General features: G+C 44.6%; 1 protein-coding gene across 1 annotated transcript in view; it reads right to left on the bottom strand.

Annotated features, from left to right (window-relative positions):
• Positions 1 to 1,281: 1,281 nt before the first annotated feature.
• LOC120055011 (desmocollin-2-like) overlaps positions 1,282 to 13,997 on the bottom strand; it is a 29,302-nt gene continuing 16,586 nt past the window's right edge. The window contains exons 10-16 of the mRNA XM_039002842.1: positions 13,055 to 13,302; positions 12,422 to 12,564; positions 9,423 to 9,650; positions 3,303 to 3,524; positions 2,934 to 3,043; positions 2,425 to 2,763; positions 1,282 to 2,180 (exon numbers count right to left, since the gene is read on the bottom strand). Coding sequence (XP_038858770.1) covers positions 1,971 to 2,180; positions 2,425 to 2,763; positions 2,934 to 3,043; positions 3,303 to 3,524; positions 9,423 to 9,650; positions 12,422 to 12,564; positions 13,055 to 13,302 — 1,500 coding nt within the window. The 3' untranslated portion in view covers positions 1,282 to 1,970. The remainder of the gene's footprint in view (positions 2,181 to 2,424; positions 2,764 to 2,933; positions 3,044 to 3,302; positions 3,525 to 9,422; positions 9,651 to 12,421; positions 12,565 to 13,054; positions 13,303 to 13,997) is intronic.

The following is a 13,997-nucleotide window of genomic DNA, read 5'->3' as shown; positions in this document are numbered from 1 at the left end:
TGAAGAAACTTTCAAAGTTCTTGAAATTTTCCGCATTGACTGACCTTCATGTCTTAAAGTAATGATGGACTGTCATTTCTCTTTGCTTATTTGAGCTGTTCTTGACACAGCCCTATTTGATAAAAGCCCAAGTCCATACTATCTTCTGTATACCACCCCTAACTTGTCACAACACAACTGATTGGCTCAAACGGATTAAAAAAGTTAAGAAATTCCACAAATTAACTTTTAACAAGGCACATCTGTTAATTGAAATGCATTCCAGGTGACTACTTCATGAAGCTGGTTGAGAGAATGCCAAGAGTGTGCAAAGCTGTCATCAAGGCAAAGGAAGGCTACTTTGTAGAATTTCTAATATAAAAAGTACAATTTGTATAACACTTTTTGGTTAACACATGATTCCATGTGTTATTTCATAGTTTTGATGTCTTCACTATTATTCTACAATGTAAAACATAGTAAAATAAAGAAAAACCCTTGAATGAGTAGGTGTGTCCAAACGTTTGACTGGTACTTTACTTTTAAATAAGATCTTTGAGAACTAAAAAACAAAATAAAAACTAGACATTCAGGGAACATCTAAAATTCTGAAGATGTCATGGCATGGGCCCCCCATAATTTTTTTAATAATGTTTGAGTCACTCAGATAGCAGAAGAGGATGGCATAAACCATGGAAAAATGTGTAGAATTGCAAGAAATTAGCTATAAAACAGCAAAATGTTTTCTCTGCACCCAACAGGAGGGCCTTTAAAAATCTTGGTCGGAGACCGCGCCATTTTACACGCCCACTACCCCACCTGTTGGTTCCAGTCTATGTCTTGGGTATTGAGTCTTTTACCATTTTTAGGGCCGTCCTCCCAACACCTGGATGGCAAGGAGCTCGGCCCCTGTGATGTACTGGACCATACGCACTACCCTCTGTAGCGTCTTGCGGTCAGATGCCAAGCAGGTGCCATACTAAGCGGTGATGCAGCCAGTCAAGATGCTCTCAATCGTGCAGCTGTAAACCTTTTCAGGATCTCAGCCCATACCGAATCTTTTCAGCCTCCTAAGGAGGAAGAGGTGTTGTCGTGCCTTCTTCACGACTGTGTTGGTGTGTGTGGGCCATGATCATTTCTTAATGATGTGGACACAGAGGAACTTGAAGCTCTCAACCCGCTGTGTTAGAAAGAGCAATCATCGTTCTTTACCGTTTTATTTTCTCAGCTGGCAGCACACACTTCTCCCCCTCTATTACCTCTTTCAAAATACCTTTGGGTTTAATTTAAGAGAAACAAACATTCAAGAAGCAGACCGTTTTAATGTATACAGTACAATAGAAAAATACTCTGCATTAACATCTTCAAGCACAAATGTACAAAACAAAGCTCTTCTCTTTCTGCTTAAATTTGCTATTTATTTTCTCATTAGAAAAAGACAAGATAGTGAGAGCTCTTGACAAACGGCAGCAATTATGAAGCATTATCTCGTCTCCTACAGAAACCAATTGACTCCGAGATTATGTTACACATTCAGCAATGACAACTCCAGCAATACGATCTCTATCACACACATAGACACACACACAAACACACTGATCCTGGCCAGTGTTGTATTACAGTAAAAACCGGGACATACGCCCCCACGTGTCAAAGTAGAGCATAACAGAAACCAGATCAGAGCACTAACAGTCAGTAGCATGTGTACCTCAGAGTGAGAATAGTCTGGGTGATGTCTCGCTTCTTCACTCTTCTACAGGCAATGTAGAAGGCTGAGGAAAGAGAGAATACCTGCCATATCTTTGTCTCCCATCCAAAACAACAGATCTATCATGAGTCTCACTCACTGACAGTCTCACATACTGACGACACGCCTTTGGCATTCACCTTCCATTGACTTTAGTGATTGTCTTTCTCTCAAAGGTTCTGATCTTATTAGTTGCTTTGTGTTCCCGTTAGTTGTGTTCTTTATTCGTGTTCTCATCTCCGTCTCAGATCTCCTCCTCCTTGTCCATGCAGATGTTGGCCAGTGTTTTGAACTTTGACCCCAGTGAGTCCAGGAAGTCCAGGTTATCCTGGTCACCAAAGTCACTGCAGCAACCCACCGACCCGGCCGGTGACCCTTCACCCTCGTACCCGTACGCTCGGGCCAGGTCGTCCGCAAAACGCTCCTCTGACTCATCTGCAAAATACACCAGCTTCTGCAGGACAGAGAAAAGAGGTGTCAACAGGTTACAGAACGGCTTAGGAATACAACCAGGTCCCGACTGTTGTCACACCAACCCAGATATTTATTGCAAAAACACTTGACAGGAATGACAAATTGAGTGCTGAAATTACATTCTTTTGAAACAGCCCATATTGACTAAATCTACAAATGCAATACATTAATCTGAATACCATCACAAAAATAAAAAACCACATGTTGCTTTGGCTATGGTTTACCTTGCCCAGGTAGAGTCCATTGGTCTTCCAGGTGTGCAAGGCGGAGAGAGTGGAGGAAGCCTGGGACTGTTTGAGGAAGGTAGTGTCTGTGTAGAAGTTACCGCCCCCGTACTGTCCAGTGGAGTAAAAGCTACTCTGTCCCTGAGCTGTCAGGAAGTCCCGCCTACTGCTCTCCCGATTCAGATTGATCGTCTTCTGACCAATCAGAGGAGGACCTGGAGCCGGACACCCCGCCCCATTCTGATCCAGAAGCCCCACCAGCCCTGCCCCCTTCACGGAGCCATCCACTGTGTCCACGGCAACACCGGTGGAAGGTACAATCAGCAGGGCCGCAGATTTCTGACCAGAGATAAGAGACAATGACAAAGTCCCATTCACACACACACACAAACATGCGTGCACACACACACGCATACACACACAAAACACACAGGCAAACAGTACACACACACACGACACACACACTCATCAATGATAGAGGACCTAGTCCAGAGGAAAGCTGATCTCACCACTTCATCTCCAGGAGCCTCTGTGTTAGACTTCAGCAGCATGCCACCACTACAGTCTTCCATGTAGATCTTCTCTCCCTTAGTGGTGCAGTAAAACACAAATAATAGACCTGCATATGAGAGAGCAAATATCTTAGTTACATAAATCCAAATAAATGGAGAATTGACTGAAATGATAGATGTGAAGTATAATGTAGGATATGTCATATTCATGCCTGAGAAAATGGTATGTGTACTCTGAGTGGTACTTGATTTAATACAGGAATAAACTGACAAAGTATCCGATGTGACTAAGTGATGCAGGATAAGATATGTGATGAATGTACAAGTGCGGGCATGTGCTAGTGTGTATCCATCATTCCTACTCACAGAGCAGTAGGAGCAGCAGGAAGGCTAGCAGCATGGCTAGGACGCCCCAGATCCCCACAGAGACAGAACTCCTCTTGGCCACACACTCTCCCCCCAGGCACTGACACACCCTTACAGACAACACCTGGACCCCGCCCTTATTCTGGAGGTCAGTCACATGCACAGGGACCGTATACACACCCCGGGCCATCTCCACCACCTGCTCCAGCACAGCTGACCCATCTACAGAAGGGGCGGGGTGTAAGAAGGAAGGGAGTTAGGAGGTGATTGACAATATGAGGGATAGAAGAATAGAGGAAGGGGATTTAGAGAGTTAGAGAGAAAAAGAGAAAGGGGGGAGAGAAAAAAAATAAGAGAGACAGAGCGAGCTAGAGATAGATTACTCTAACCAGGGTATAAATGCCTCGTGAGGAGATAACCTTTGGAATGTTCAGCGTTCAGAGAGTTTCCCTCCATATTTGGTAGTCTCCTGTGGTGGCTGTGCCCCTCACAGTGTGTGTGTGTGTGTGTTTGTGCATTCGGAAAGTATTCAGACCCCTTGACTTTCTCCACATTTTGTGACAGCCTTATTCTAAGATTGATGGGGGAAAAAAAATATTAAATCAATCAACACACAATACCCCATTACGAGAAAGAAAAAACAGAATTATTACATTTACTTAAGTATTCAGACCCTTTACTCAGTACTTTGTTGAGGCAACATTGGCAGCAATTAAAGCCTCAAGTCTTCTTGGGTATGATGCTACAAGCTTGGCACACCTGTATTTGGGGAATTTCTCCCATTCTCTGCAGATCCTCTCAAGCTCTTTCAGGTTGGATCAGGAGCGTCACTGCACAGCTATTTTCAGGTCTCTCCAGAGATGTTGGATCAGGTTCAAGTCCGGGCTCTGGCATGGCCCCTCAAGGACATTCAGAGACTTGTCCCAAAGCCACTCCTGTCGTGTCTTGGCTGTGTGCTTAGGGTCGTTGTCCTGTTGGAAGGTGAACATTCATCCCAGTCTGAGGTCCTGAGCGCTCTGGAGCAGGTTTTCATCAATGATCTCTGTACTTTGCTCTGTTAATCTTTCCCGCGATCCTGACTAGTCTCCCAGTCCCTGCCACTGAAAAACATCCCCCACAGCATGATGCGGCCACCACCATGCTTCACCGTAGGGGTGGAGCCAGGTTTCCTCCAGACGTGACACTTGACATTCAGGCCAAAGAGTTCAATCTTGGTCTCATCTGACCAAAGAATCTTGTTTCTCCTGTTCTGAGTCCTTTAGGTTCCTTTTGGCAAACTCCAAGCGGGCTGTCATGTGCCTTTTACTGCGGAGTGGCTTCCGTCTGGCCACTCTACCATAAAGGCCTTATTTGTGGAGTGATGCAGAGATGGTTGTCCTTCTGGAAGGTTCTCCCATCTCCACAAAGGAACTCTGGAGCTCTGTCAGAGTGACCATCGGTTTCTTGGTCACCTCCCTGACCAAGGTCCTTCTCTCCTGATTGCTCAGTTTGGACAGGCAGCCAACTCTAGGAAGTCTTGGTGGTTCCAAACTTCTTCCATTTAAGAATGATGTAGGCCACTTTGTTCTTGGGGAACTTCAATGCTGCAGAAATGTTTTGGTACCCTTCCCCAGATCTGTGCCTCAACACAATCCTGTCTCAGAGCTCTACGGACAATTCCTTCGACCTCATGACTTGGTTTTTGCTCTGATATGCACGGTCAACTGTGGGACCTAATATAGACAGGTGTGTACCTTTCCAAATAATGTCCAATCAATTGATTTTACCACAGGTGGACTCCAATCAAGTTGTAGAAACATCAAGGATGATCAATGGAAACAGGATGCACCTAAACTCAATTTCGTGTCTCATAGCAAAGGGTCTGAATAGGTATTTCCGTTTTTAATTTTTAATAATTTTGCTAATAATTCTAATCAGTTTTTGCTTTGTCATTATGTGGTATTGTGCGTAGATTGATCACGACTTTTTTTATTTATTTAATCAATTTTGGAATAAGGCTGTAACAAGATGTGGGGAAAATTCAAGAGGTCTGAATACTTCCGAATGCACTGTATGTGCTTTGCAGCGTGTGGCTGTGCGCCATGGCGTCATGTGAGTGTCCTGCAGTGCGAGGGTCCTGCAGCGCGAGGGTCCCCTGGAGTGTAACCTGTGTATTTATCTCAATCCCTATCCCCTCCGGCATCTCACTATGGTCACTGTGTGCGTGTGTGTGGTGTGTGGTGTGTGCGTGCCTGCATGCACGTGTGTCTATGTGCCCACTGTGTGCTGGGCCTATGGCAGCCTGTGGTGGTTGTTTTGGAACTTATCCACAGATGTATTTACTCTGCCACTAAATAGAAGGTGACAGACACACACACACTAAATGGAGGGTGACATTTCCTCTGTGCTGCCTGGCATTTAGTTGGACCTTTCTCCCCTGTGAGGCTGCAGAGGTCTGGCTAGGGCTGATACACACACAATACACCCCCCCCCCCCCTTCCCACAAACAGAGGTCTGGCTCTGTCTAACATACACTAAGGCTCCATCTCAAATTGTACCCTGTTTCCTATATATATATATATATATATATAGCAAACTACTTTTGACCAGGTCACACATGGTAGTGCCCTATAAAAGGGAATAGGGTGCCATTTAGGACACAGGACACACAGGCCTCTGAACAATCACTGCCTTCTGTCTGTTCCACTGGGCTTAAAGTGGCAATCTGGGATCTAGTAATCTGTTCTATGGTCATTTAAATTCTAGATATAGTCTTCAAATCAAATGTTACTTGTCACACGCGCTGACCTTAACGAAATACTTACTTACAAGCCCATAACCAACAATGCAGTTAAGAAAAATAAAAGTTAGCAGCATAAAAAAAGGGGGGAGGGTCAATGCAAATAGTGCAAATCTGGTAAATCCAGATAGCCATTTGATTATCTGCTCAGCAGTTTTATGGCTTGGGGGTAGAAGCTGTTAAGAAGCCATTAAGACCTAGACTCGGCGCTCCGGTATGGTTTCCATGGGGTAGCAGAGAGAACAGTCTATGACTAGGGTGGCTGGATTCTTTGACACTTTTTTGGGTCTTCCTCTGACACCGCCTGGTATAGAGGTCCTGGATGGCAGGAAGCTTGGCCCCAGTGATGTACATACTGGGCCGAACGCATTACCCTCTGTAGCGCCTTGCGGTCGGAGGCCGAACAGTTGCCATACCAGACGGTGATGCAACCAGTCAGGATGCTCTTGATGGTGCAGCTGTATAACTTTTTGAGGATCTAAAGACCCATGCCAAATCTTTTCAGTCACCTGAGGTAGAACAGGCGTTGTCGTGCCCTCTTCACGACTGTCTTGATGTGTTTGGACCATGATAGTTTGTTGGCGATGTGGACACCAAAGAACTTGAAGCTCTCAACCTGCTCCACTACAGCCCTGTCATAGTCCATGATAATCTCCTTTGCCTTGCTTACATTGAGGGAGAGGTTGTTGTCCTGGTACCACACTGCCAGGTTTCTGACCTCCTCCCTATAGGCTGTCTCATCGTTGTCGGTGATCAGGCCTATCACCCTTGTGTCGTCAGCAAACTTAATGATGGTGTTGGAGTCATGCTTGGCCACGCATTCGTGGGTGAACAGGGAGTACAGGAGGGGACTACAAACACACACCCCTGAGGGGCCCCCATGTTGAGGATCAGCCTGGCAGATGTGTTGTTGCCTACCCTTACCACCTGGGGGAGGCCCGTCAAGAAATTCAGGATCCAGTGGCAGAGGGAGGTGTTTAGTCCCACTGTCCATAGCTTAGTGATGAGTTTGAGGGCACTATGGTGTTGAACGCTGAGCTGTAGTCAATGAACAGCATTCTCACAAAGGTGTTCCTTTTGTCCAGGTGGGAAAGGGCAGTGTGGAGTGCAATAGAGATTGCATCATCTGTGAATCTGTTGGGGCGGTATGCAAATTGGAGTGGGTCTAGGGTTTCTGGGATGATGGTGTTGATGTGAGCCATGACCAGCCTTTCAAAGCACTTCATGGCTACAAATGTGAGTGCTACGGGTCGGTAGTCATTTAGGCAGGTTACCTAGGTGTTCTTGGGCACATGGACTATACTATGGTGGTCTGCTCGAAACGTAGGTATTACAGAATCAGTCAGGGACAGGTTGAAAATGTCAGTGAAGACACTTTCCAGTTGGTCAGTGCTTGCTTTGAGTACAAGTCCTGGTAATCCGTCTGGCCCTGCGGCCTTGTGAATGTTGACCAGTTTAAAGGTCTTACTCACATCGGCTACGGAGAGAGTGATCACACAGTCATCCAGAACAACTGGTGCTCTCATGCATGCCTCAGTGTTGCTTGCCTCGAAGTGCACATAGAAGTAATTTAGCTAGTCTGGTAGGCTCGTGTTACTGGGCAGCTCGCTCCATAATAGTTTGCAAGCCCTGACACATCCGAAGAGCCTCAGAGCCGGTGTAGTAGGATTTAATCTTAGTCCTGTATTGAAGCTTTGCCTGTTTGATGGTTTGACGGAGGGCATTTCTTATAAGCTACCGGGTTAGAGTCCCGCTCCTTGAAAAGGGGCAGCTCTACCCTTTAGCTCAGTACAGATGTTGCTTGTAATCCATTGCTTCTGGTTGGGGTATGTACGTATGGTCACTGTGGGGACGACGTCATCGATGCACTTATTGATGAAGCCGGTGCCTGATGTGGTATACACCTCAATGCCATCGGATGAATCCCAGAACATATGCCAGTCTGTGCTAGCAAAACAGTCCTGTAGCTTAGTATCTGCGCCATCTGACCACTTCCGTAATGATCAAATCACTTCCACTTCAGGTTTTACTTGTAAGCAGGAATCATGAGGATAGAATTATGGTAAGATTTCACAAATGGAGTCCAAGGGAGAGCGTTGTATGCGTCTCTGTGTGTGGAGTAAAGGTAGTCTAGAGTTTTTTTTCCTCTGGTTGCAAATGTGACATCCTGGTAAAAATTTGGTCAAATGGATTTAAGTTTTCCTGCATTAAAGTTCCCGGCCACTAGGAGCGCCACCTCTGGATGAGCATTTTCGTGTTTGCTTATGGACTTATGCAGCTCATTGAGTGCGGGCTTAGTGCCAGCATCGGTTTGTGGTGGTAAATAGACAGCTTTATTTTTTCTCATCTTAAATAGACTGCTACGAAAAATGTAGCCGTAAACTCTCTTGGTAAATAGTGTGGTTCTTCAGCTTATCATGAGATACTCTACATCAGGCGAGCAAAACCTTGGGACTTCTTTAATATTAGATTTAGCGAACCAGCTGTTATAGACAAATAGACACAGACCACAACCCCTGGTCATAAAAATACAAAAATATTGAAACTTGCTGACTGTACTACATAATTGTAGCGGGTTTACTAATGTGTTAGTTCTATTAGCTATGTTGACTATGACATTAGATAATATGGTGACAACGATGTAGGTAGGCTGTGTGTAGCGATTATGATAGGAAGGTTTGGCTTGGAAAGTTTATTTTGCCTGGTCACAGACAGTAGATATGTTGGATACTGAAGTCCACGTGAAGGGAAAAGGTGAAAGAGGAGGAGAGCGCGTAGATGCGAGAAGGAATTACAACAAAGTGATCATGCTGTTTGTATGTGGCTGTTATGAAAGTGAACTGTGTTTGCGATCAGGGGTGTATTCATTCCACTAATTCTGTTGAAAAATGTTTCTTAAAGCAGAAGCAAATGGAATCAAACAGGGATAAACATACCTAAACTCTCGTTTGCAACTGTTGGACTAACGATTACACCCTAGATCAGCTAGATGCAGGCAAGAGTGTGCAAGGCGGTACTGTCACTCTCTGTCACTGATTACTAAAAATGATCTTGACCTGTGCACATACGTTGTAAACTTTAATTCATAGGTTAGATTGTAGCAACCTCATGTTGGGTATAGGGAAAATAGCCTAAACCTATCAATGTTACATTGAGCTGGGTGAATAGAATATGAATGACAGTCATCCAATATGCTGTAATAGAAATAAGGCCAAGCTCATTCAAAAATATATCTTCCTCCCTCATCTTAAACGTCACAGACTGCCACTGCTCTGGATGTAGACATACTATACCCACAATTCAACCACAACCATATTTCAAACCCAACCCACTCTACTCACTTTGAATGTCTCTCAGCCTCCATTTCCCATCATGCCCCTCTGGCAGCATGAAGTTGAAGGGTCTGGCATAAGGTGATAGGTCAGCATCCTCTGCTTCTATGGTTACGGAGCCCATCTGCCCATCCTCCCCCTCACACAGCGTCAGGTATGTCCCCGGGACGATCATCGGGACGTTGTCATTGACGTCCTCGATCAGCAGCGTTATATTGCCATTGCCAGACTTCTTACCTAAGAGACAGAAAGAAGGTGGAGGGGTCAGGTGAACAAGGTCAAGCTCTGAGCGACAGTCCCTGTTGGGTAACTTTTCAGGTTTCACTCATTCAAAACTGAACTTATTCATCCATTCGTTCATTCAAACCTGGATTCGCTCATCCATTCATTCAAACATGATGTCATCTGTAACCTGAATTAATTTGTCTATTCATTCAGTAATCCATTCAACTATTTTGTTACATCTAAAATCCATTGTATTATACAATAGTGCCACATAACAAAAGTACAATACTTTGAGTGGAATATGTAATAACAGTTGAAGTGCTGTACACACACATGCACAGTTATGTTAAGGTCAAATGTAGCCATTTTTATCTAAATATGAAATCATTTATGGGTAGCAATTAAGTAAGTACCTTACTGTGATTGATTTAAATTAAAAAGGTCAACCAAAAATAGCATCTATTTCTCAAGCAAGAATTTTGCTAGGACTGCCTGGGAGTGGCCTGAGTGAGGGGCCTAATGGGAGGGATATGTAACCTGAAAACTAGCAGTTATGGGTGGAGAGGTTTGACCAAACTTTGTTATTGGTCTATTAACTTACACTGCCAGGTGATGTCGCCAGACACGCCAAAACTCCACCCATGGAAAAAAGAGTTAGAATTGCAGGCTGTCTTTTCAAACAGCTCTTATAATAAAAAAGGTATTATCATAATTTTCTAAATTTCACAGTATTATTCCAACCTCATATTGTGAAATATATATTCAAAAAACAGTTAAATCCCGTTTTTGACTGCACTGCTCCTTTAATTAGAAAAACAGCTTGTGAGTGTTCTGTTGTGTAGATTTCCTTTGGGGGTTTAGAACAGTTCAGCCCTAATGAAGATTAAACAGTTCAAGTGTCTTGCATGAATGTCCTCCTGCCACATTCTATGTGACTGTACTTAAAGCAAGACTAGATAGAGACAGATAGCAACCAACGGCTTTGATCTAATTTACACTATGGTGTTGCGTGACCCTTTCACACATATCACTCTCAGGAATGGTAGACATTCAGATTATACAGATTAGTTTAACCCTTTCAATTCAATGGGCTTTATTGGCATGGGAAACATACACTACATGACCAAAAGTATGTGGACACCTACTCGTCGAAGATCTCATTCCAAAATCATGGGCATTAATATGGAGTTGGTCCCCCATTTGCTGCTATAACAGCCTCCACTCTTCTGGGAAGGCTTTCCACTAGAGGTTGGAATATTTCTGTGGAGACTTGCTTCCATTCAGCCAGATGGGCATTATTGATGTCGGGCACATAGCCCTGGCTCGAAGTCAGCCATCCAATTAATTCCAAAGGTGTTCAATGGGGTTGAGGTCAGGGCTCTGTGCAGGCCAGTCAAGCTCTTCCACACCGATCTCAACAAACCATTTCTCTATGGACCTCACTTTGTGCACGGGGGCATTGTCATGCTGAAACAGGAAAGGGCCTTCCCCAAATTGTTGCCACAAAGCTGGAAGCACAGAATCGTCTAGAATGTCATTGTATGCTGTAGAGTTATGATTTCCCTTCACTGGAACTAAGGGGCCTAGCCCAAACCATGTAAAACAGCCCCAGACCATTATTCCTCCTCTACCAAACATTACAGTTGACACTATGCATTGGGGCAGGTAGCGTTCTCCTGGCATCTGTCCGTCGGACTGCCAGATAGTGAAGAGAACACGTTTCCACTGCTCTAGTTTCCAATGGCGGCGAGCTTAAAACAACACTCCAGCCGACGCTTGGCATTGTGCATCATGATCTTAGGCTTGTGTGCGGGTGCTCAGCCATGGAAACCCATTTCATGAAGCTCCCAAGAAACAGTTATTGTGCTGACATTGCTTCCAGAGGCAGTTTGGAAGTCGGTAGAGAGTGTTGTAAACGAGGACATGAGATTTTTACGCACTTCAGCACTAGGCGGTCCCGTTCTGTGAGCTTGTGTGGCCTACTACTTCGCGGCTGAGCCGTTGCTCCTCCTAAACGTTTCCACTTCACAATAACAGCACTTACAGTTGACCGGGCAGAAATTTGAAGAACTGACTTGTTGGAAAGGTGGCATCCTATGACGGTGCCACGTTGAAAGTCACTGAGCTCTTCAATAGGCCATTCTCTGCCAATGTTTGTCTATTGAGATTGCATGGCTGTGTGTTCGATTTTATACACCTGTCAGCAACGGGTTGAAACGGCTGAAATAGCCGAATTGACAAATTTTAAGGGGTGTCCACATGTTTACATTGCCAAAGCAAGTGAAATAGAGAATAACCCAAAGTGAACTAAACAATAAAAAATTAAGAGTAAACATTACTCACAAAAGTTCCAAACAGAGACATTTCAAATGTTATATTACAGCTATATACAGTGTTGTAACAATGTGCAAATAGGTAAAGTACACTGAGCACAAAGGAGAGTTTCCGCCTACCGCACCCTGATTGACAACCCAACAACACTGATCAGCCACACCCCAGTTCAGCTACTCCAGGTGTTCTCACCAACGCCTCACAACAGCATAGCAAGTCTGTTATACTGTAAGGACGTGGTCCTTTATGAACACCAATAAAGTCATGTTTTACTGTATCACTGCATGTTCACCTACACTATGAGTAAAGCTGTAAACCTCACAGGGAAATGTTATTAAACCGCAAAAGGCAGATGTGTCATTTCATACTAATACATGTATGAAATATCCTTCATACACTCTCCAGTGCGGTTGCCCATGTGTAATAACAGTTTGGGTGAAAACCACACTCACTCTCGTCCACAGCTTTGATAGTGATGGTGTAGGCTCCGTTGGTAACTAGAGGAGACTCCAGGTCGATGGTGTTAGCTACCCTCAGCTCTCCCGTGGTCTCTCCCACAGCTATCCATGAGCCAGGGTCAAATTTTGTGTAGTACCTACAACACACAAATCAACATTTGTATTGGTCACATACACATTTTTAGCAGATGTTATTGCTGATGTTGCGCAAAAAAAAAAAATAGTGCAAAGTTGCTTAGGAGCTAGAAGCAGACCTGCCATGTCTGTCAGCACCATCTTACACACACACAGAGAGAGACAGAGAGAGACAGAGAGAGAGAACAGGTTTAACAGATAGCATAGAGCTATTGATGCATTCCAAACTATAGGTGACAAGTGCAACACGATATGCATGTAGAAACATGAATAGAAGAATGTATGAAAGACACTAGAAAACATCTCATAACATCTAATTTAATCTAAAGGAAAATATCATTTACTGCCAATCTACTCTAATATAACCAGCTTTAGGGTAGTCATTGGTCTTTATTCTTCCTTTACTGTTACTGGATGTGTAGGGACAGTGGGTCGTTAGTGTGCACTAGGGACAGTGGGTCGTTAGCGTGCACTAGGGACAGTGGGTCGTACTTGATCCCCTTGCTACTCTTGGTCTCTGGGTCCAGTGCGGTGTAGGTGGAGAGGAGGGTCCCGTTGGGAGTGTTCTCTTTAATCCTGATCACCATGTTAGGAGGGGTAAACTCTGGCCCCTCGTCCTCATCACCCACACTGACATCCACAGGGATGGACAGCCAGGTCCCTGCCATGCCCACCAGGGGAGCCTCGTTCTGGGCAGAGATCATCAGCTTCACTGTCTTCCCCTTCTCATAATCAAGAGGCTGGAGGGGTGGGAGAGGAGAGAAGAGGGGAAAAAAACAGGTTAAGCTCATGACTAACTGAGACTAGCCTGGCTGTCATTCTGTCAGCATTAGCCTGAGCTCTGTGGCTGCATCCCCAATGGCTCCCTATTCCCTACCAAGTGCACAACTTTTGACCAGAGCCCAATGAGCCCTATGGCCCCTGGTCAAAAGTAGCACACTATATAGGGAATAGGGTTCCATTTGGGACATAACCTGTGCAAAATGTTCCTGTTACGACTCAGGTCAAGCTGAAGTATCCATCCTCGGACACATTTAACACCCACCTACCAGAGAGCAGAGACGCACTGTGACCTGCTAATAATAACATCCACGCTCACTTCTTATCACTGCTGCAACTTACACACATACCCCCACACACACAAGTCTGACAAGACTAATCCACACTCAGCTCTCCAGGGAGCTATTAACTTATACCGCCAGGCAGGCCAAAAGTCCACCCATCCAACCTCATATTGTGGAAATATAAATAAAACACAGGGAAATCATGTTTTTGACTGCACTGTCACTTTACTAAGAAAAACAGCTTGTGAGTGTCTCTGTGTGACACTCTATGTGACACACACAGAGAGAGACAAGTCTGCCAAGACAAATTCCACGCTCAACACTCCAGAGAGCTGCCTCTGAATTATAACAGTGTGAGCAGATTAATTTCA

Source organism: Salvelinus namaycush, chromosome 10, assembly GCF_016432855.1.
Source record: "Salvelinus namaycush isolate Seneca chromosome 10, SaNama_1.0, whole genome shotgun sequence".
Lineage (NCBI taxonomy): Eukaryota > Metazoa > Chordata > Actinopteri > Salmoniformes > Salmonidae > Salvelinus > Salvelinus namaycush.
The sequence above is the reverse complement of the archived record's forward strand: the minus strand, read 5'-3'. Positions and strand labels throughout refer to the sequence as shown.